Source organism: Ostrea edulis, chromosome 5, assembly GCF_947568905.1.
Source record: "Ostrea edulis chromosome 5, xbOstEdul1.1, whole genome shotgun sequence".
Lineage (NCBI taxonomy): Eukaryota > Metazoa > Mollusca > Bivalvia > Ostreida > Ostreidae > Ostrea > Ostrea edulis.
Genome location: NC_079168.1, coordinates 38394513 through 38413112, shown reverse-complemented (window position 1 = coordinate 38413112; position 18600 = coordinate 38394513). Strand labels below are relative to the sequence as shown.

The 18600-nt window shown below is 35.5% G+C and overlaps 1 protein-coding gene across 2 annotated transcripts; it reads right to left on the bottom strand.

Moving 5' to 3' along the window:
* Positions 1 to 11553: 11553 nt before the first annotated feature.
* On the bottom strand, positions 11554 to 13060 carry LOC125651943 (uncharacterized). Of its 2 annotated transcripts, XM_056165961.1 has the most exons (4): positions 12826 to 13060; positions 12572 to 12722; positions 12394 to 12449; positions 11554 to 12273 (listed from the first exon to the last, which is right to left on the bottom strand). In XM_056165961.1, exons 1-4 carry the CDS (start codon positions 12995 to 12997, stop codon positions 12056 to 12058), a joined length of 597 nt encoding a protein of 198 aa, XP_056021936.1. In that variant the 5' UTR covers positions 12998 to 13060; the 3' UTR covers positions 11554 to 12055. The 2 variants fall into 2 exon arrangements, with proteins under 2 accessions (XP_056021936.1, XP_048736752.2); XM_048880795.2 differs by having other exon boundaries at positions 11554 to 12449; positions 12826 to 13057.
* Between the last annotated feature and the right edge of the window lie 5540 nt (positions 13061 to 18600).

Below are 18600 nucleotides of genomic sequence, written 5' to 3'. Positions count from 1 at the left end.
TCCGAAGAATTCCATGGCGCCTCCAATTCCGTATGAAAAATATGCCTGTTACAAACTTGATGGACTTCCTGCACTCATTTTCTCAGTTATTAAATTAGTATAGGATAAGCTATCATGGTTTTTTCCCAAATTTGTGAAAGTCTTTACAAAATGTTTACATTCGATAAAGATTTCGGCCTAATGTCAATACATGTGCAGAATAAGTATATGAATTCATACAGTAAGGGAAATAGTATGAGTGGGTGATAATTAAAACGTATAAAACGGCGACTTGTATATATTTATATCATTTATTGATATTTTATAATAAATTTATAATACTAATTTCACTTAAAATTGTATCTTTAATAGCTTTAGAGAATTATCATGCCGATTTGATAACTTACTTAGATTGTTTACATGTTGGAATTAGCTATTCGAAATAGATCATCTTTATGTCGTTCATTATAAATCAATTTTTCCCATTTATATGATGTTAGAGAATTAAATTTAATTTACCAATAGCAGTCAATACACTTTATTGGACGCACATCGATCGGTTTCAGCGACGACATTTTGTCGCTAATTTTAAGCTTTAGTGTAGTGAGTTACCTTAATTTAAAAAAAAAAAAAAGGACGGGGTGATAAGAACCGCCTCCATTTTAAGTGCCGATGTTGATGTATCCCCATATATTTGTGCTGTCATACTTCTTGTAAAGTTCCATATTCAGAAAGCAACAATGGGCATTACAGAAGTAAATATTTTTTAGGAATCAATAAATGCTATTCAAACTATGGTCGGAAAAATATTTTTAAAAAGTTGCTACTTTAATTTTGGAGATCTACATGAATGTATGGACTGTGACGCTTTACGCCTGCATACAAGTACTTCATATAGAGCGTTAATTCGGTACATGTACCAATGCTATAAAAGTCAAGAATATATGTTTGAAAATCATCCACTAATGCATTTTTTATCATTAGTGGACGACATTGTGCATATTTTCAAATTCTGTCCTCTACTGAAATTTTTTTTTCATTAGCGAACTATTTATCATTAATGGTTATGATGGTGCATCATTAATGATATAATTTTTTTGCATTAGCTAACGCAAATGCCTCCGTAAACCTTGTCGTCAGTGGGTTTTATAGCATTAGTGTAGTGGTTGCTACAACGCGCTGACCTAGTAGTTTTCACACCTTTCGCTACAAGTAGAACGCTTGTGTTAATTTCAGACACCCGGATTAGCCGACCCCCAATAGTTCGTTCTATTATGGCGAAAAGCTCTTCTAATTTTCATGGAATATACAAGTTATACACAGATCATTGCTATAGACATAGATCATAGTCCCGCTAACCCGATAAACTTTTTTTTAGTAAAGAAAAACTATTTAATGACGAAACTATAGCGTCCCGTGCGAACATAACTTATATTTTTCAATGTATCAAAGGGGGCATGATGCAGGTTAACTTGTCTTATATTGTTGACAAGCAAAAAAGAAAACAATAATAACAAAATATGGTGCTTAAATTATCCGATCTTAAATCATGCGTTTGTGTGTGTGAGGGTGGGGGTGCAAGTCTTCATCCACTCAAACTGCCTCACCCCCCCCCCCCCCTTCTGACTTCTTAAATTGTGCTGTGGATAGGTCACTACGTGGATTGAATCTTAACTTTCAAGCTTGCAAACATATTGCATGTACCGTTTACCTGATCAGGATTTAGGACTCATGGCGGGCCGTGTGATCGCGGTCGACAGGGGATGCTTACTCCTCCAGGGCACCTGATTCCACCTCTGATGTGTCCAGGGGTCCATGCGCTACATGGATTGAATCTTAACTTTCAAGCTTGCAAACACATTGCATGTACCGTTTACCTGATCAGGATATAGGGCTCATGGCGGGCCGTGTGATCGCGGTCGACAGGGGATGCTTACTCCTCCTAGGCACCTGATTCCACCTCTGGTGTGTCCAGGGTCCATGTTTGCCCAACTATCTATTTTGTGTTGCTTATAGGAGTTATGAGATCGATCACTGTTCGTTATCTTCACCTTTCATGTCCATTCTTCTCGCACTCATTCACTGCTACTATGAAAATACGTGCGGCACCTCATGTAATGATCGTCGACAAAAATAGTGGAAGACAAACCCCTGATTCTACGTACCTGCAAACAATATACAAGGATGTAAAAACTGGGTCAAATGCAAACTGAGAAAAAAATATACAAAAATAATTTAACGCTTTGCATTTTAGTTGCTTCTATTCATATACGCTATCGATTATCAAAAGTTTGAATTTCTATATTAAATCATTTTTACTTTTATTAGATGCATTAAAATAATGAAGGCAGTACCGACTCTATAACATCGTAAGAGAGAAAGAGATTGAAAGAGAGATAGTGGAAAGCACACCGGTAAGCATTGGTTATGATATATGTAAACAGGTACGAAAAGTTTAAAACGCACTGTACGAATCTTGAAAAGTACAATTTCTTTCTGAGTAATTCTCCACTCCCTTTCATTCTTATAGTCTTTTATTTCCTTTTTAAAAACAAAAAATCTTTATATTTTTCGGCTGGTCCGGGTTAGGAATGTTTCCTTCAAAAACGATGTTACATGCCTAGCTCAAAAATGAATACAAAAGCTATGCTACAACTTCACTGGATTTACTAAATATATATTTCTGTTTACCAGCGTAATGTATGCTTATGCAGCCGGACAATCTAGGGTTTTAAAAAAAATCCATCTTCGCTAGCCAAGGATATTTGGTCCGCTAAGAGCACAGTGGATACAAAACCCATGGCTAGCAAAGATGATTTTTACCCCCGTTTGCGGGTGTTATAACTGTAACTGACCAAAAAATAGTACGTTGATCTACAACTTTCATTCAGAAGACGGATAAGCTCGTGAGTCACTGAATAAACGAAAATACTCATTTTCCTCCCTTTTCTAACTGACTACGAACTGTGTCTTCATTATTCAGTCTCTCCATGGGTTTTGCTTTTCGATCATAAAATTGCTTTTGTTTGGATTTCGTTTTTTGGGGGAATTTTTGTTGTTGTATTGATGTTGATGCATTTTGTTTTCCGTTATTTGTTTGTGGCTGGTAAAGTATATCTAAGTCCTCTGTTATCAGTATTTGTGCTAGTGATCCAACATTTTCAATAAGTGTGTTTCTGTAAGCTAAGGTGCTTAGATTTGGAGCTTTGATGAACAAATCCCCATTCTTCTGATAACTAACTTCTGCCGATGTGTAGGCTTGGTGTAAAGTTCTGACTCTAGACACTCCAAAATTGGACCTTCAAAATGGAGAGAAGGCGGAGCCTTTTTTCATTAGAGATTGTCAGGGTGGAGCTTTTGGAGTGAATTTCAACACATAGTTTATTCTGACATTTCAATTCCAGACATCTTGGCTGTATGGTATGTTTGTGGCTAGAATATAGTTATACAATCAAAGCATATTCTTTTGAAGCCTGCAGAATGATTTCATCTTCTTCAGATATAGAGAATGAATTCAACTACACTAAATAGATCTTGACCCATACTCCCAATCACAATATCACAAGCCCTGTTGTTGAAATGGTAAACTTAATATTAAAAGGGATTGTATATTGTCATTTAACCAATAACACTAATAACATTCTCAGACAATGTTTGTTCTCAGAATAAAATTTAATTTCATCTAAAATCGAGACCATCGACAGACCTGGTGGGGTCTTGTCCGAGAAAAAAACCCACCTCGTACTGAGATGAATTATGTTGGTTTGGTTTACTTACATGTACATGTAGGAACTCTTCAGTAATATAAGGTATGAAAAGCTTAGCAACGTAAAACAAGATTACCACAAACGGTACAATATACAACTGTACGCCCGTCGGACAGTGAAATTCAACCTGGATGCATATTGTGCACTCTGAATTGATACAACACAAATTCCCATAGAAAAGTCTTAAAGTGGGTCATGGTGCACCAATTCATCTGACATGTGAACTGATTATGTATGTCTCCGAGAGTGAGGTTCAAACAAAATGTTGGTGCAATATCTATCTATGATGGTAAAAAGTACAGGAAACCATGTGATCTACTTTTAGCCCTAAAGTAGGTCATGGTGCATCAATTAAATTGAAATGTTAACTGATTATGTATTTCTCTGAAAGGGAGGGTGTGACTAAATTTCAGAGCAATACCTGTGACCATACCAAAACAAATCTGGAAAACTGTTTGACCTACTTCTACCCCTAACGTACTGTAGGTCATTGTACGCCAACCCAGCTGAAATGCTACATGTAACTGCACTTGTCTTCTTCCGAGAGGAAGCCTTTAACTAAATATCAGAGCAATATCTGTATCCATAATAAAAAAAAAGCCCGAAAAACTGTCTGACCTATTTTTAGTCCAAACGTAGGTCAAGGATGGACCAATCCAGCTGAAATGTTAACTGAACTTGTATTCTTCTGAGAGGAAGCTTTTGACTAAATATCAGGGCAATATCTGTATCCGTAATGTAAAAAGCCTGGAAAACTTTTTGACATATTTTTAGCTGAAAAGTAGGTCATGGGTGGACCAATCCAGCTGAAATGCAAACTGAACTTATACTCCTCCAAGAGGAAACCTAAATTTCAGGGCAATATCTGTATTCATAATGAAAAAAAGCACGGAAAACTGTTTGACCTACTTTTAGTCCTAATGTAGGCCATGGACAGATAGACCCATCCAGCTTAAATGCAAACGGAACTTGTATTCCTCTGAAAGGAAGTTTATGTGTAAATGTCAGAGCAATATCTGTATCTGTAACGAAAGAAAAGTCCTGAAAACTGTTTGACCAACTTATAGCCCTAAAGTACGTCAAGGATGGACAAATCCAGCTGAAATGCAAACTCACTCTTACAATTCTTGAGGGAAATATTGTGACCAAATTTTCGGTGAAAGTAACTGTCCTATGTTGTTAAATAGGTTGTAACCAAAGATTATGAAGCTTTATATAAAGGAAAACAGGAATTATATCAAAATATCTGATTGCTGTAAATTATATCATGTTTGGATGCAATGTTGTCATTTTATTGTCCAAATCAGAGTGTCACTGTATCAATATTTGAACACATAGTGGTTGGTTGGTTGGCTGGCTGTATATTGTTTACGCCCCCTTCGAGAAGTTTTCACTCATTTGGAGACGTTACCATTGCTGGTGACGGGTTGCAAAATTTAAGCCTCTTTATCGTGCCACACCTGCTGTGACACGGGGCCTCAGTTTTTGCAGTCTCATTATTATTATTATTTTATTCATTTATAAAACGCAAAATTACATATAGTTTCTATGTGCTGTACAATGAGAAGAATCGCCCCATTTAGTCGCCTTTTACGACAAACAAGGGGTACAGAGGATGTATTCTAACTCGGATCCCCACGTGAAGCATTTTCTATTTGTGCATTTTCGGTTATTTACCAGTACATAGTATGTAGTGAGCAGTGTATATGGGATAGATAGAAGTATCAATTTTGGAGCAACATGCTGTTCATATTCATGGTTAACGTCTGTAAATGGCAGAATACAGGAAGAGGACACTAAAGTGGTTTTCACCAAAGAAAGGTATGGAAATAATATTGCTTCACTATAATCATTTTCACAAGGCTCACATGATTTGTATATATTTTGAAAAAAAAAATCATTAATTCGTCGTATGAGCAAATTTTTTCAATTGTTATTCGTGCATTGATTCAGCAGAATTCAATGTGTATGCCTTTGTCTTATTATGAGTGAAAGGATCTCGACGGTACATAAAGCAAAGCAACCTTGCTGCAATTTTCTCTTTCAAAATAACTAAAACTTTCATTTCAAATGCGCATAATTTTTCTTCGGATGACAAATGCGATTTTGCCAAAAGCTTAAAAGAAACATTCGCAGACTTGTCTTGTGGCCTTATCAAAAAGAAAAATCGAAAATGAAATATCTATAAAAACTATCAAAAATGGAAATAAAAAAATGAAGAATTAAAGTTGAAGAAGGGAATGTTTGAAATTCAACGAAAAGAAAGGATGCATAGAATGGAAGTAGGGAAGCAAAAGATACTTGCTTTCATTAGTTTACGTAGTGTGGCAATTAGTGAGAATTGAATCTACCATAACGTATTTTCAAAAGGTTCTAGATAAAAGGTGACGATAACGAACAGTGATCAATCTCATAACCAATTTAAGCTAAACAAAATAGATAGTTGGACAAACACGGACCCCTGGATATACCAGAGGTGGGGCCAGGTGCCCAGGAGGAGCAAACATCCCCTGTTGACTTTCAACCCTCCTTGAAATTTAAGAAAGAAAACAGAATTAAGGTTTTGCCGGAAATCCATTCCACACACCATCACTGTCGACATCCTTTTGTTAAAGATGCAAGGTGAAGATAACGAGCAGTGATCAATCTCATAACTCCTACAAGCAATACAAAATAGATAGTTGGGCAAACACGGACCCTTGGACACACCAGAGGTGGGATCAGGTGCCTAGGAGGAGTAAGCATCCCCTGTTGACCGGTCACACCCGCCGTGAGCCCCATATCCTGATCAGGTAAACGGAGTTATCCGCAGTCAAAATCAGTGTGCCAAGAACGGCTTAACAATTGGTATGAAACACGTCAGACAGCATTTCACCCAATGCGAGGTTGTATTGACGAACTAGATCGTTATAACGACCATAGAATTTGCGAAATGCTGACTTCAATCGAGACTGTTGAAATCCCTGTACCATCAACCCAATGCGATTGCTCCTTCATATGGTTGATTTACGCCGGTCACTTGCTGGAACAATTTTATTTAGTGAACAAGTGAAGATAACGTATAGTACAAACATAAATAAATCAACAGATACTGAAATTTATTTTACATGAATAAATCACAGCGACAGATACGTGAACATATTAAAATAACGAACGGTGATCAATCTCATAACCCTTTTTGACCCCCTAATTATGTCCCATATTTCCCCCCGAGGCCATGGTGTGGACAAACATGAATCTGTATATTTTTATAATACACACTATAAGAAATTATTCATAGTAACAAGGTTTATTTTTTGTAGATTGAAATCAATATTATAAATTTATTTTAAAAAAAACGCTACCTCTGGGAGTAACCTGTCTCCCAGCTATGCTGCCTAAGGGTCATCTATGGACTCTCAGTTGGCGTATGTGGACCTTTAAGGCAGCATTAATGTAAATGACAGATAATATGCAATGGTAAATACAACCAATAATAAACAAGATATACATGATGAAACAACCAACATACATTTAATATCCACAAGTATATGGTCCACCAAAGATGGGGAACTTAACACCCCCATATCAAAATTAACTTTCTTCAACATCATCTTCAAGTTTACAATCGATCAATTGCCAACTAAACTATTTGTATATCTATTTTCCCTTTTTATGTAACTTAACAAAATATGCGTCAGGGTGGGAGATGGGATTTTATTTTACTCTGGACTTACTCAACCATTAATTCTAGAAATTTCTAGAATGCTCCAATATGTGCCCTCTATATGCAAGGTTTTTTGTTTAAGTTTCAAAGAAGACTGGTGACTTTATCGAGCCGAGAACCCACAGTAGGACAAATATCAAAGTCAAAATTGAAACTCTCCAGAAAAAGAAAAAATGCATTCTAGTAAAAATAATCAATCCATAGTTTCCAAAAATGGTTTTTCGATGTGCCTATTTCAAAGGAACATTGAAAAAATCCTATTCAAAATCATGCACGTATACGCGAAAAACGCAAAAAATAACAGTTAATTCGCCTTTTTCAAGCAGATATTCATATGGAGTGGGCCAAGTTTCAATCTCGAACAGAGTAAAATATGTTCGTACATGTGTAAAATGTTTTGTAAATAAAAGTAAGGAGATTTGACCCACTCTATGAAAAAAAATAGCTTGAAAATTCGGAAATAATTCATGAGATGGATAGTCGAGGTGGTATAGCGACAGTCTCATTGAATTTTTGCACAGCCCCAGATTGCATATCTGTGGTTCGAATACCAGTTTTTCCTACCTATTTTTTTCCTTAATGAATAGTAGACTTCCCATAATTATTTGTCTCTGACATTCTGTGCTAAGTTTTACTCATAGCATGCAGTTTTAATGACGATCACAAGTAATTGATTCCCCTTGTGAACCTATTCTTTTTTTTGAAAATCATGGAAACGATCTTTTGCGTGCCAAGGGGGTTGTGATCCTTGACGCGGGACACCCTTTAACGTCCCATCCGACGGACATAAAAGTTAAATATACATAAGCAGGCAAACAAATATCATTTCGTGTATATAGAGATGTTTTATAAAAGTTTTAAAAAGTTTTCTGTAAAACTCTCATTCTTGTAAATATTGCTAAATGTAATGATTGTTAATATTTCTAAAAAGTTCTTGCATTGATTGCAGATTATTAAAACATCTATTTCGTATGGGGCTTAAAATCGCTAGCTACATTCTAAAAGAATTTGATTTATAGTTAATGGACAGTCACAAGATATGCATTCAGGCTGACATTCTCTGTTTAGTAAGTAAGAATGGGTCAATATTTAATGTCCTGTGCGTATTTTTGAAATAATTACTTCGTCTTGGCGTTTCATTACGATGTTACACGTTTTGTTTACTTTGTTTTGAATAGATTAATTTTTACATGTGTCACAGACATTCCAACAGAATTGCCAAAGAAAATTTATATTCAGTTTTATGAAATATTTAAAATCAATGTGGAGAATGTTGAAGTGTACAATATCATCTTGAAGTGCATTTTGTGCCGCTTTGTCTGCTTTGGTGTTGCCATGGATAACAATGTTGACTTGGGATCCAGCAGAACTCAACTATTTTACCTTGTTTAGTTAAAAGATTGTATATTAACAAAGAAAACTGAAAAGAAATTATCAAAGAAAATTGAATTAAAAAGATTATCTGACAAACAGAACTACACATATTATGCTCGAATACTGGATAACGGTAGTAAATAGCAAGAAAATATAATTTCATAACCATGCTTCAGGTTAAGACACATTTAATATCCCAGTCAATGGGTCGGATGAATATCAGTTACCATACCCATACTGGATTCCTAAACTTCATAAAAACCCATACAAACAAAGATACATTACTGGATCCAGTAAGTGCTCTACCAAGCCCATATCTTTCCTCCTCATGAAAATATTAACAGCTGTGAAGGAAAAACTTCAAACGTACTGTGCGACTACATATGCCAGAAGTGTTATAAATCAAATGTGGATTCCAAAAAATTCTAAAGAACTTTTAGTACACCTGAAATCGCAAAACTTTTCTCAAATTAACAACATCACAACACATGACTTTTCAACACTTTACACAACCATTCCTCACGATGAATTAAAGACTTGACTTTTTGATATCATAGACAGTTGCTTCTTCAACAAAAATGGAAAACGAAAATATTCACATCATTGATCAGTCATCCATTTCAAATAATTACTTTGTTAAACGCCACTTTGATTCCACGCAGAAGTACTCTAAAGTTGAAATAAAAAATATGCTAGAGTTCCTCATTGACAATATCTTCGTAGTCTTTGGTGATTAGGTCTTCGAACAGTCTTTTGAAATTCCCATGGGCACGAATTGTGTTCCTTTGTAAGCTGACCTGTTTTTATATTCCTATGAAGAAAAATTTATTCAAAAACTTATAGGTGAGAAGAAAAAATATCTCGCTGTGACCTTCAATTCGATATTTAGACATATCAACGACGTTTTATCTATTAACAATAGTAACTTTCATTCATGAAAGGTAAAGATAACAAACAGTGATCAATCTCATAACTCCTATAAGTCGATTCGATATATCCTTGTGAACTCGAAATAAAAGACACCACAGAGTCGTCCACTTCTGCTTCAAACTTATATATTTGATTGAAAGTAGATATTAACGGCAAACTAACAACTCAACTCGACACGCAAGACTTTGTTCTGCGTATGGTGAATTTTTAAATCGAGGCAGGCTACTGACAAACAAGTTGATAGTGCAGGGTTTTCAACAATCTCGTTTAAATTCAGCATTTTGCAAATTCTATGGTTGGTAGAACGATTTAATTTACCAATACACCCTTTCACAAGGTAAAATGCTGTCTGACGTGTTTCATACCGATTGTTAGGCCGTTCATGGCACACTGATTTTGACTACGGGTAACTCCGTTTACCTGATCAAGGTATAGGGCTCACGGCGGGTGTTACTGATCGACAGGGAATGCTTACTCCCCCTAGCCATTTGATCTCACCTCTGGTGTGTCCAGGGTCCTTGTTTACCCACCTTTCCTCTCAGAGAAATAGATTCAGTTTGCATTTCAGCTTATTTGGTCACCGTGACCTATCTTAGGGCTAAAATTGGTCAAATAGTTGCCTGGAATTTTCCTCATCATGCAGCTCACTGGATGAAAACGCTAGTTTCCGCAAAACTGAAACCATATGGAAACCTTGCGGAAACTTGACGTTGAGGTTTCCCATATGGTTTCCGCAGTGCGTAAACGATTATATAGTTTCCGCAAGTTTCCGTCAAGTTTCAGTCTGCGGAAACCTGAAGTTGAGGTTTCCCGTATGGTTTACGCCGTGCGTAAACGATTATATAGTTTCAGTCTGCGGAAACTGTAGGCTTTGATTCCTAATGGTTTCCGCAATGCTGAAACTTAACAAAAATTCGGAGGTTTTTAAAGTGATAATTTTAATATGCAATAAATAATTCAAATGCGAATTTAAAAAGCACACAAAAAACTTAAAAATGTAAGTGAGAGAAGAATAGTAAGCACTTTATATACATCATATTGTTATAAGAATTTTTTCAGTTAAACAAAACAGATATGAAATGAGATACAGAAAACAAAGTATATTCCGTGTGTTGTTACGTTTGACAAGCTAGCATGCCTGTGTACTTCAGTTAATCCCTCCGTGTATTTCTTGTTAGTTCCATGTTAATTGCAAGGATTTTCCTCCGTCATGGGAACAATAGAGATAAATACACAAGGTAATCTGGAAGAATAATGTCCAGCTTTGTCACCGCATAGAAACATTGATCGAAGGTCATTGTAAATAAAAATAAGTGCATATGTGGGGTTGGGGTTGAATTGAACATAAACCTTCAATTGAACATAAACAGCTTCCTCATAAGGAGAACAGACACATGATAGCCTATCACCCTTGTGATTATTGATGTAGAAGTCCTTGTTATAAAACATTTCAATGCACGTTCTGACCCTAATTTCTGATGCTAACGCTTCATCCCCCTGAATGGCGACTGAAAGGGAATTGAAAAGACAATTCCCATTCCCACGAACAACTACCGGAATGTAAAAATTGAATAGATTGACACATAAAAAAATATATAAAGAAAATAAACTGAAATAAATAAAATAGAAATCAATGATCAGTCTATATTGTATCTTCATCAATTCATTTGCAATTTTATCTCAATTGTTAACTGTCTTGAACTTGTGCTCAATTCCATTATAAATATGTATTGCAATAAAATATATTCAAACCAAACTCTCTGATTATTTGTTGAAATGAAGAACAGAAACGTGAAAACAATTTATGAAATTTTATTTGACATGCTTGAATAATATAAAATATACGTATATGAATATAAATATTGTTGAGCACTGGAATTAAATTATAAAAATGTCCTATCACTTCCAAGAATATGTACATTGATTACTCATTTTAACTGGGCTTTTTTTCTTTATCCCTCTATCCTTTTTCTTTTCTTTTCTTCTTTTTTTTTTTTTTTTTTTTTTTTTTAGAAAAATGATAAAGTAAATGCAAATGCAGAAGAAACACTTCTTGGTCGTAGTTTTATTTCACATCTTGGCTTGATCTGTGACATATTGCCAATAGACGAGATACCTGTAACAGATAAATATTAGTGATGAAAACAACATTAAAAAGACACATGTGAAGTTTGGGTCAAATATTCAGCATATTTACTGAGATATAGGCTGTCAAAGGTTAAGATAATATTTCAATGACGTTACAAAAAATGACGATGAAATGACGTTAATCATTGTCGGAAACAATTGAAACTTTCACTTATTCTTCATGAAATTCTGGACATGTTGTGTCCCTGAAACATTCCCGGACATGAGGTCTGATATGTTTGTATAAATATTCCTGTCGTTCTCTACTGAGTCCGCCCGGCATTATCTCTGGTGGTAGATTTACACTGATTTGGTCGTGATTACTGAGGATTACTGGGACCTTGTCGCCATCTACATCAACGCTGCATAATACAACTCCAGGCAGCAGTGCTGAAAAAGTGAAGTGATGAAACTTGCGTATCCCTTTCAAAGGCTGAAAAGTTGTTTTTATATACTCTTTCCATTCATAGTATTTCACATTTCCATCCTCTATTATCACAGCCTCGTTACTTTTGGAGGACTTGGAGACTACGTCAGCAACATGCTGTAGAGTGTCACAATCTGATCTAAAAACAAAATGCATCGCCGCGTAAAGGTTTTGAACAAATATAGACTATTATAGAAATTCTCGATTATGCTAGATACAATTTTATTTTTGGAATATTAATTGATATTAACACAATATCACCTCCTGTACTTCTTTTTGATCTGAGCAAAGCCTGCATCCACTTGACATTTTGTATGCCCTGGTATCTGCATGTGAAGTTCAATTGCTCGATGTAGCCCAATCATGACCCGCCATAGCAAATATCCAATCACATACCGGTTTTTGTTTTGACCTAAAGATGAAGTGAGCATTAGAATATTAGAAGCAGCATATACATGTGAACAAAATGAATAGAACTAGGTGTATATGAAAAAATGAAGATGAAATATACATACCTGGACAGTTATCACAGTGAAAAACAGCACATTTCTCTCCCATGCTATAATTTTGAAAATGGTGATGAAGCATGCTGATGACTGTATTTGGCCCATGGGCATTCTTTCCATCTCTTCCAATGGTCTGGTCTTCATCAATCAAATAATTTCGCTGAGATCCTGCTCCCTCCATACAAATTCCAAAGATCTGAATTTTCCGTGGTGTCTCAAAGAATAATGGCCCTACTTGTCTGGAATGATGAGGTACAGACACACATTGCGCGATAACATGATATCCCGTCAAAAATCGTTTAAATGAGACGGCAATTGCCAGTATTGGCTATGGACAGACTCATACTAAAATATTCAGTGAGGGTGCATAATGGAAGATTGTTTTAAAAAGTTCCAGAAATTTTTACTCAATACCCTCTAAAAGACATACCTAAATGATGCCCAACAACAGTAGACGTCTCCTTAATCCGAGATTCCTCTGACTCTTACCCCCGCTTTTATATTTGACATATGCGGGGGAGAGTCAGAGCGGACTCCATATTGAAAAGTGAGAATTCAGCGACACTAGCTGGTGTCGCTGCTTTACCTACCTCTTACAACTTTATTTCGCGGACCCATCTTCCAAGACGCGAAGATTCAGTTATCGGAAGATTATCCTACAAATACATCATGATTAATACGATGCTATCGCCGTTTAAACGATGGAATTTTGTGTTTATATGTGCTGACGTCATGCGCAAAGAAATCAAATGGCGAGGCGGCGACCTAATTCAAGTGATGCTCCATTTGTCGGTGTTAGGGCCGTTTAAACGGCGATAGCATCGTATTAATCACGATCTATTTATAGATTTATCTTCCGATAACTGAATTCTCACGTCTTGGAAGATAGATCCACGAAATAAAGTTGTAAGAGGTAGGTAAAGCAGCGACACCAGCTGGTGTCGCTGAATTCTCACTTTTCAATATGGAGTCCGCTCTGACTCTCCCCCGCATATGTCAAATATAAAAGCGGGGGTAAGAGTCAGAGGAATCTCGGATTAAGGAGACGTCTACTGTTGTTGGGCATCATTTAGGTATGTCTTTTAGAGGGTATTGAGTAAAAATTTCTGGAACTTTTTAAAACAATCTTCCATTATGCACCCTCACTGAATATTTTAGTATGAGTCTGTCCATAGCCAATACTGGCAATTGCCGTCTCATTTAAACGATTTTTGACGGGATATCATGTTATCTCTGACTATACAAATTTTCCTTTTCTCATAAAAGAGCAATGATATTTAATATTCATTTCATAATCACAACAGAACACATCGAAACATGCTTGATATTCACCTTTTAGAATTTTAAATACCAAAAATAAAAAAAATAAAAAAAAATCCTGTCCCGATTCGGAAACAGAACGTTATCTAACCTATTCTTTCTCTATATATATCATTGTAGGTATTTCCGGTGTTGACTTGATACATTTTCATTCACGATGTTGCGGATTCATCATTGCATTTGCATGGGGCAGTGCATATGTTGTGTGTGACCTTCTAAATGATAAATCTATGGATTAAAGGATGAACAGGTCGATGCAGGAATATTCATTCTAATGATAAGGAAATACGAAATGCAAGGACAACCTCCAAGCATGCTGTATGCCTTATACAAACAATGATGGGATGTTCCAGTAAGTGGTGAAAGGTTTTACATATAACGTTTGATTTTGTGTTGTGATTACAAGGTCCTTATATAGATCTAGTTTATGTGAAATTTGAAATGGTTTTGCATTGTAGTCTTTGAGAAATTTAGTGGGGGGTTGGGGGGGGGGGGTTATTACGTATAATACTGTATACAGTAATGTATGTAGGGACCAAATGATATTACGACTATTGCATATTAGCCATACAAATATCTACAAACTATTTCCACTTAACCATCCAGTTAACCATCCAAATTTTTTAGTCCTAGAAATAGTTTCTATTCTCAATTATGGTGCAGCATCAAATTAAATCCCTCAGCATTAGAAGTGAAAGGCACAGGTGTTTTAGGCATGATATTAAAACCAAAGGCCCCATATCACGGTAGGTATTGGCACGATAAAGAACCCTCACTCATACATGCCAACTTTCCCGATTTGTGCGGGATTTTCCCGATTTGAAGCAGTTGAAAAGGCAAATCCCGATATCCCGATAGGGATTGCAAAAATACCCCGAAATCCCAATTTTCTAAAAAAAAATATCTCCCATTTTACGACAACAAACCCCCATTTCCAACCAGAATTTGAAATCCCACGTCATTTCTGAACTGGCCAATCAGAAATCGGGACAATAGTCAGCCATTGCTGTTTACCTGTGTCGCATGCTATCGGGGTGATGTAATTTACTTGGTCTGCCCGTGTCGGGGTGCTTATTGGACAGTGCGAGGCATGTTTTGATAGTAATTAATCAGGAAGACGGATTTCAAATTGACATATCCTTTACACAAACGTGAATGGCAATGATAATAGCGGCACGTCTTTTTACCACAAGGAACCACAAGGATACCCACGTCTTTTTACCACAAGGAACCACAGGGTACCTCAAGGGACACCAGTGTCACCTTAAGATACCCCATGGAACCCTAATGACACCCAAGGCATCCCTTACAACCTTATTGACACCCCAAGTAACTCCATTAACACCACATGGTACCACAAGGAACCCTATTAACACCCCAAATGACATCCTAATGTGACCTAATGACACACCAAAGTATCCTATTGATACTGCAGTGTATGTAAAGTATCTTCATGCAGTGTATGTGAGAGTCACTGGACCATATTGTTCATTTAACAGTGAAATGGGGGATCCTGTAGGTGAAAAACTTCTGGATTCAGGACCACATGTATTATAAATTAAGTTCAAAAGATTAGTGGAGGTTTCAAATGATCTAAGCATCCACAGATTCCTTTAATTTAACCAATTTAGAAGTGTTGCATGATTAATTCATTCCTAACACCACATTGCTATGATCATAATTTTAACCCGAATTTCCTCCATTTCCCATATCTTGTCAATACATATAGAAGCCAATACATAGATCCAAATTATAGCATATTAGATTAGAATTATTTCTATCATTCAATGGACTATAAAAAATTAACTATTATGAGTTATTTCCTACATTCAGACTTACATTTTAACCGAAGAAAAAAACTTTAAATTAAACTGTTTGCTTAAGGGCTAGTGCCCCTCCCCCCATATACCCTTTTTAAATTGTAAAGGTACTTATTGCCCAGATTCAGTGAAGGTGTGCCAATGACCATTTAAAAATGTCATTTCATACCTAATAATAAAGAGATATTTTCTATTTGTCAACTTTTGATGAAAGATATTAATTTTTAATCCCTAACATAATAATTTGGTCCGATATTTGGATACAATATAGCAAATGTAGCACTGTAACCTAATTTGCAAAACAAATGATGACAGCATTCTGAAATCATTATGTTAAATCAATTAATAGCAAATCTATCATGAATAATTTGAACTTTTTGTAACAGTACTAGTGGGATAGTAAGAGGTACAATAGTTTATTTAAATAGCACTTATCTGGAAACTGCTTTTTAAATTGATAAAGTTTTTTTCATATTTTACATCTGGGATATGAATTAATGTAATAAATAATTGGCTAAGATTATATTTATCTAACAAAGATGTGACTTTCTATGCAAACTATCAGTTTGTAACACAGTTTTTCTGAGAGTTCCTTGATACTTTTATGTTAGACAAACTTAACCTTCAATTTCAGGAAATGATGAAAATGTAATGTATCTACGATATCAATTAAATCCAAATCAAACACACAGGAGGGAAGCACAACTATGTTTTTTTGGGTTTTTTTGTTTGGGGGGGGGGACTGGCTTAATATAGCCCCTACTCCCCACTAGCAGGAAGGCTACCTCAAATACTTCCTGAGGTAAGGGAAATAGTCTGGTTGAGGGGAACTGGAAATTTTCTAACTCCCTCAATGATATACTTTTTAACTGTTTCATTATACCCATTCAAATTTTTGCATTTCATTAACATATATTTATATTCATAACTGAATATAGAGATAATTCACTCTGTTGAAAATCTAGAGGATTATACATAAACAGACATTAGACAGAAGCAGGTATATAAGCTCACTTGACGAACATGCGAAATGAGGATAAGTCCATTCACTGCAATTTCTGGGGATTTATTCACATCTAACAATTTAATTTTGCATAGGAAAAAGTCAGTAGAGGTATAATGAATAACTCTGCATTTCGGAGTATTTCAGTGAATGGTTGCAGCCATTAGAATAACCATTATTAGCTAATCAGAATTCTGCAATAGTCATTGCATATCCTTACATTCATATACATGTAAATTTGTATACCATAGTGATACATAAACTTGATAAATTTGCAACATTCTATGCTTTTTGACAATTGATGAATAAGAAATCAATAGTCAACTGCAAGGTTGACATATCAGATTTCTAATTGTAAGTACCTGCAATTGTGTATGCTTTCAAGAATCAATATTTTACTCTTTATGAATTAGAATTTTTTTCACAGTTGAAAATATTTATTACAGTTCTAATCTGTTTTCAAAGATGTATGAGCTTATACAAGTTTAGGATACTTTTATATATTCTCATTTGAATTACTTTATTTCAGGTAAATTTACTCTTACATAACACAAGAGGCCCAACTGTCACCTAAGTATAAATCAATCCTGTAAAGAAGCCACGGAAGGGCCAATCTAATAATTATATAATAAAACAAAATAAAGTGATTGATGAAGATATATTGCTAAAAAAAAAAAAAAGAGGAAGATGATCAGGGAGCAACAAAGTACTTAATGCAGTTATAATCAGCAACAACCCAGTATAATTCTTTAATCTAATTTATCTATCATTAACATTATCACATTGATTGATCATCATAATGAATGACAAAGAGGTAAAACTCTTAAGGCAGAGTAAAATTTCAACAACTATGAACCTAGTTTGTTTGCTAAATTTCAAGAAGTAGGGAGGTTTCAAAGAATTGGTGCATTTTAACCAAATACAAACAATAAAGCCCTGGCTTATTTCAGACCCAGGCACCATGAATTTTTAATTTTAAGATGAAACACCTTTGCTTATTATACTTGACTGTGCATTTAGTTCGTTTGTCAAAAACCGACTAGAGAGAAGAAGATTCTAAAAGATTGAATTAATGCATTTTAAATATAGAATTAATAGAGCCCCACCCTTCTTTGGAACTCCTGACCCAGGGGCCACGAACTTCACAATTTAGAAAGAGGCTCCTTTGCTCATCATAATATAACACTAAGTTTGTCGGCTAAATACCAAGGAGCAGAGAATACTTTTAAAGAATTAATGCATTTTCAATATATTAATGGAGCCCCATCCTAACTTCAGAACCCCTGACCCAAGGGGTTTGGACCATGAATATCACAATTTTGGAAGAAGCACCCTTGCTCATCATAATCATGCACTTTGTTCATCTGCTAAATTTAATGAAGGAGAGCAGGTTTTTAAAGAATTTATGCACTTTCACTATATGGTCAATAGAGTCCCAGTCCCTAACTCCAGAAACCCTGATCCTTAGGCCATAAATTTCATAACTTCGATGGAAAGCTCTATGCTCTTTACAATCAAGCCAACATCTTTACTGTTTGATTTCCAGGAGTATGGGAAAAGATTTTCAAAGTTTACTACAATTTCTTTTGAAGTCCCACCCCTCAGGCCCCAGGAGACAGAGATCCTGAAATTCACAATTTT

Coding starts and splice junctions, on each gene's coding strand:
- LOC125651943 (XM_048880795.2), bottom strand. CDS start 12,997: ATGGAGGGAGCAGGATCTCAGCGAAATTATTTGATTGATGAAGACCAG. Junction 12,723..12,825: donor TCACTGTGATAACTGTCCAG/GTATGTATATTT, acceptor CTTCATCTTTAG/GTCAAAACAAAAACCGGTAT. Junction 12,450..12,571: donor ATCAAAAAGAAGTACAGGAG/GTGATATTGTGT, acceptor TTTTGTTTTTAG/ATCAGATTGTGACACTCTAC.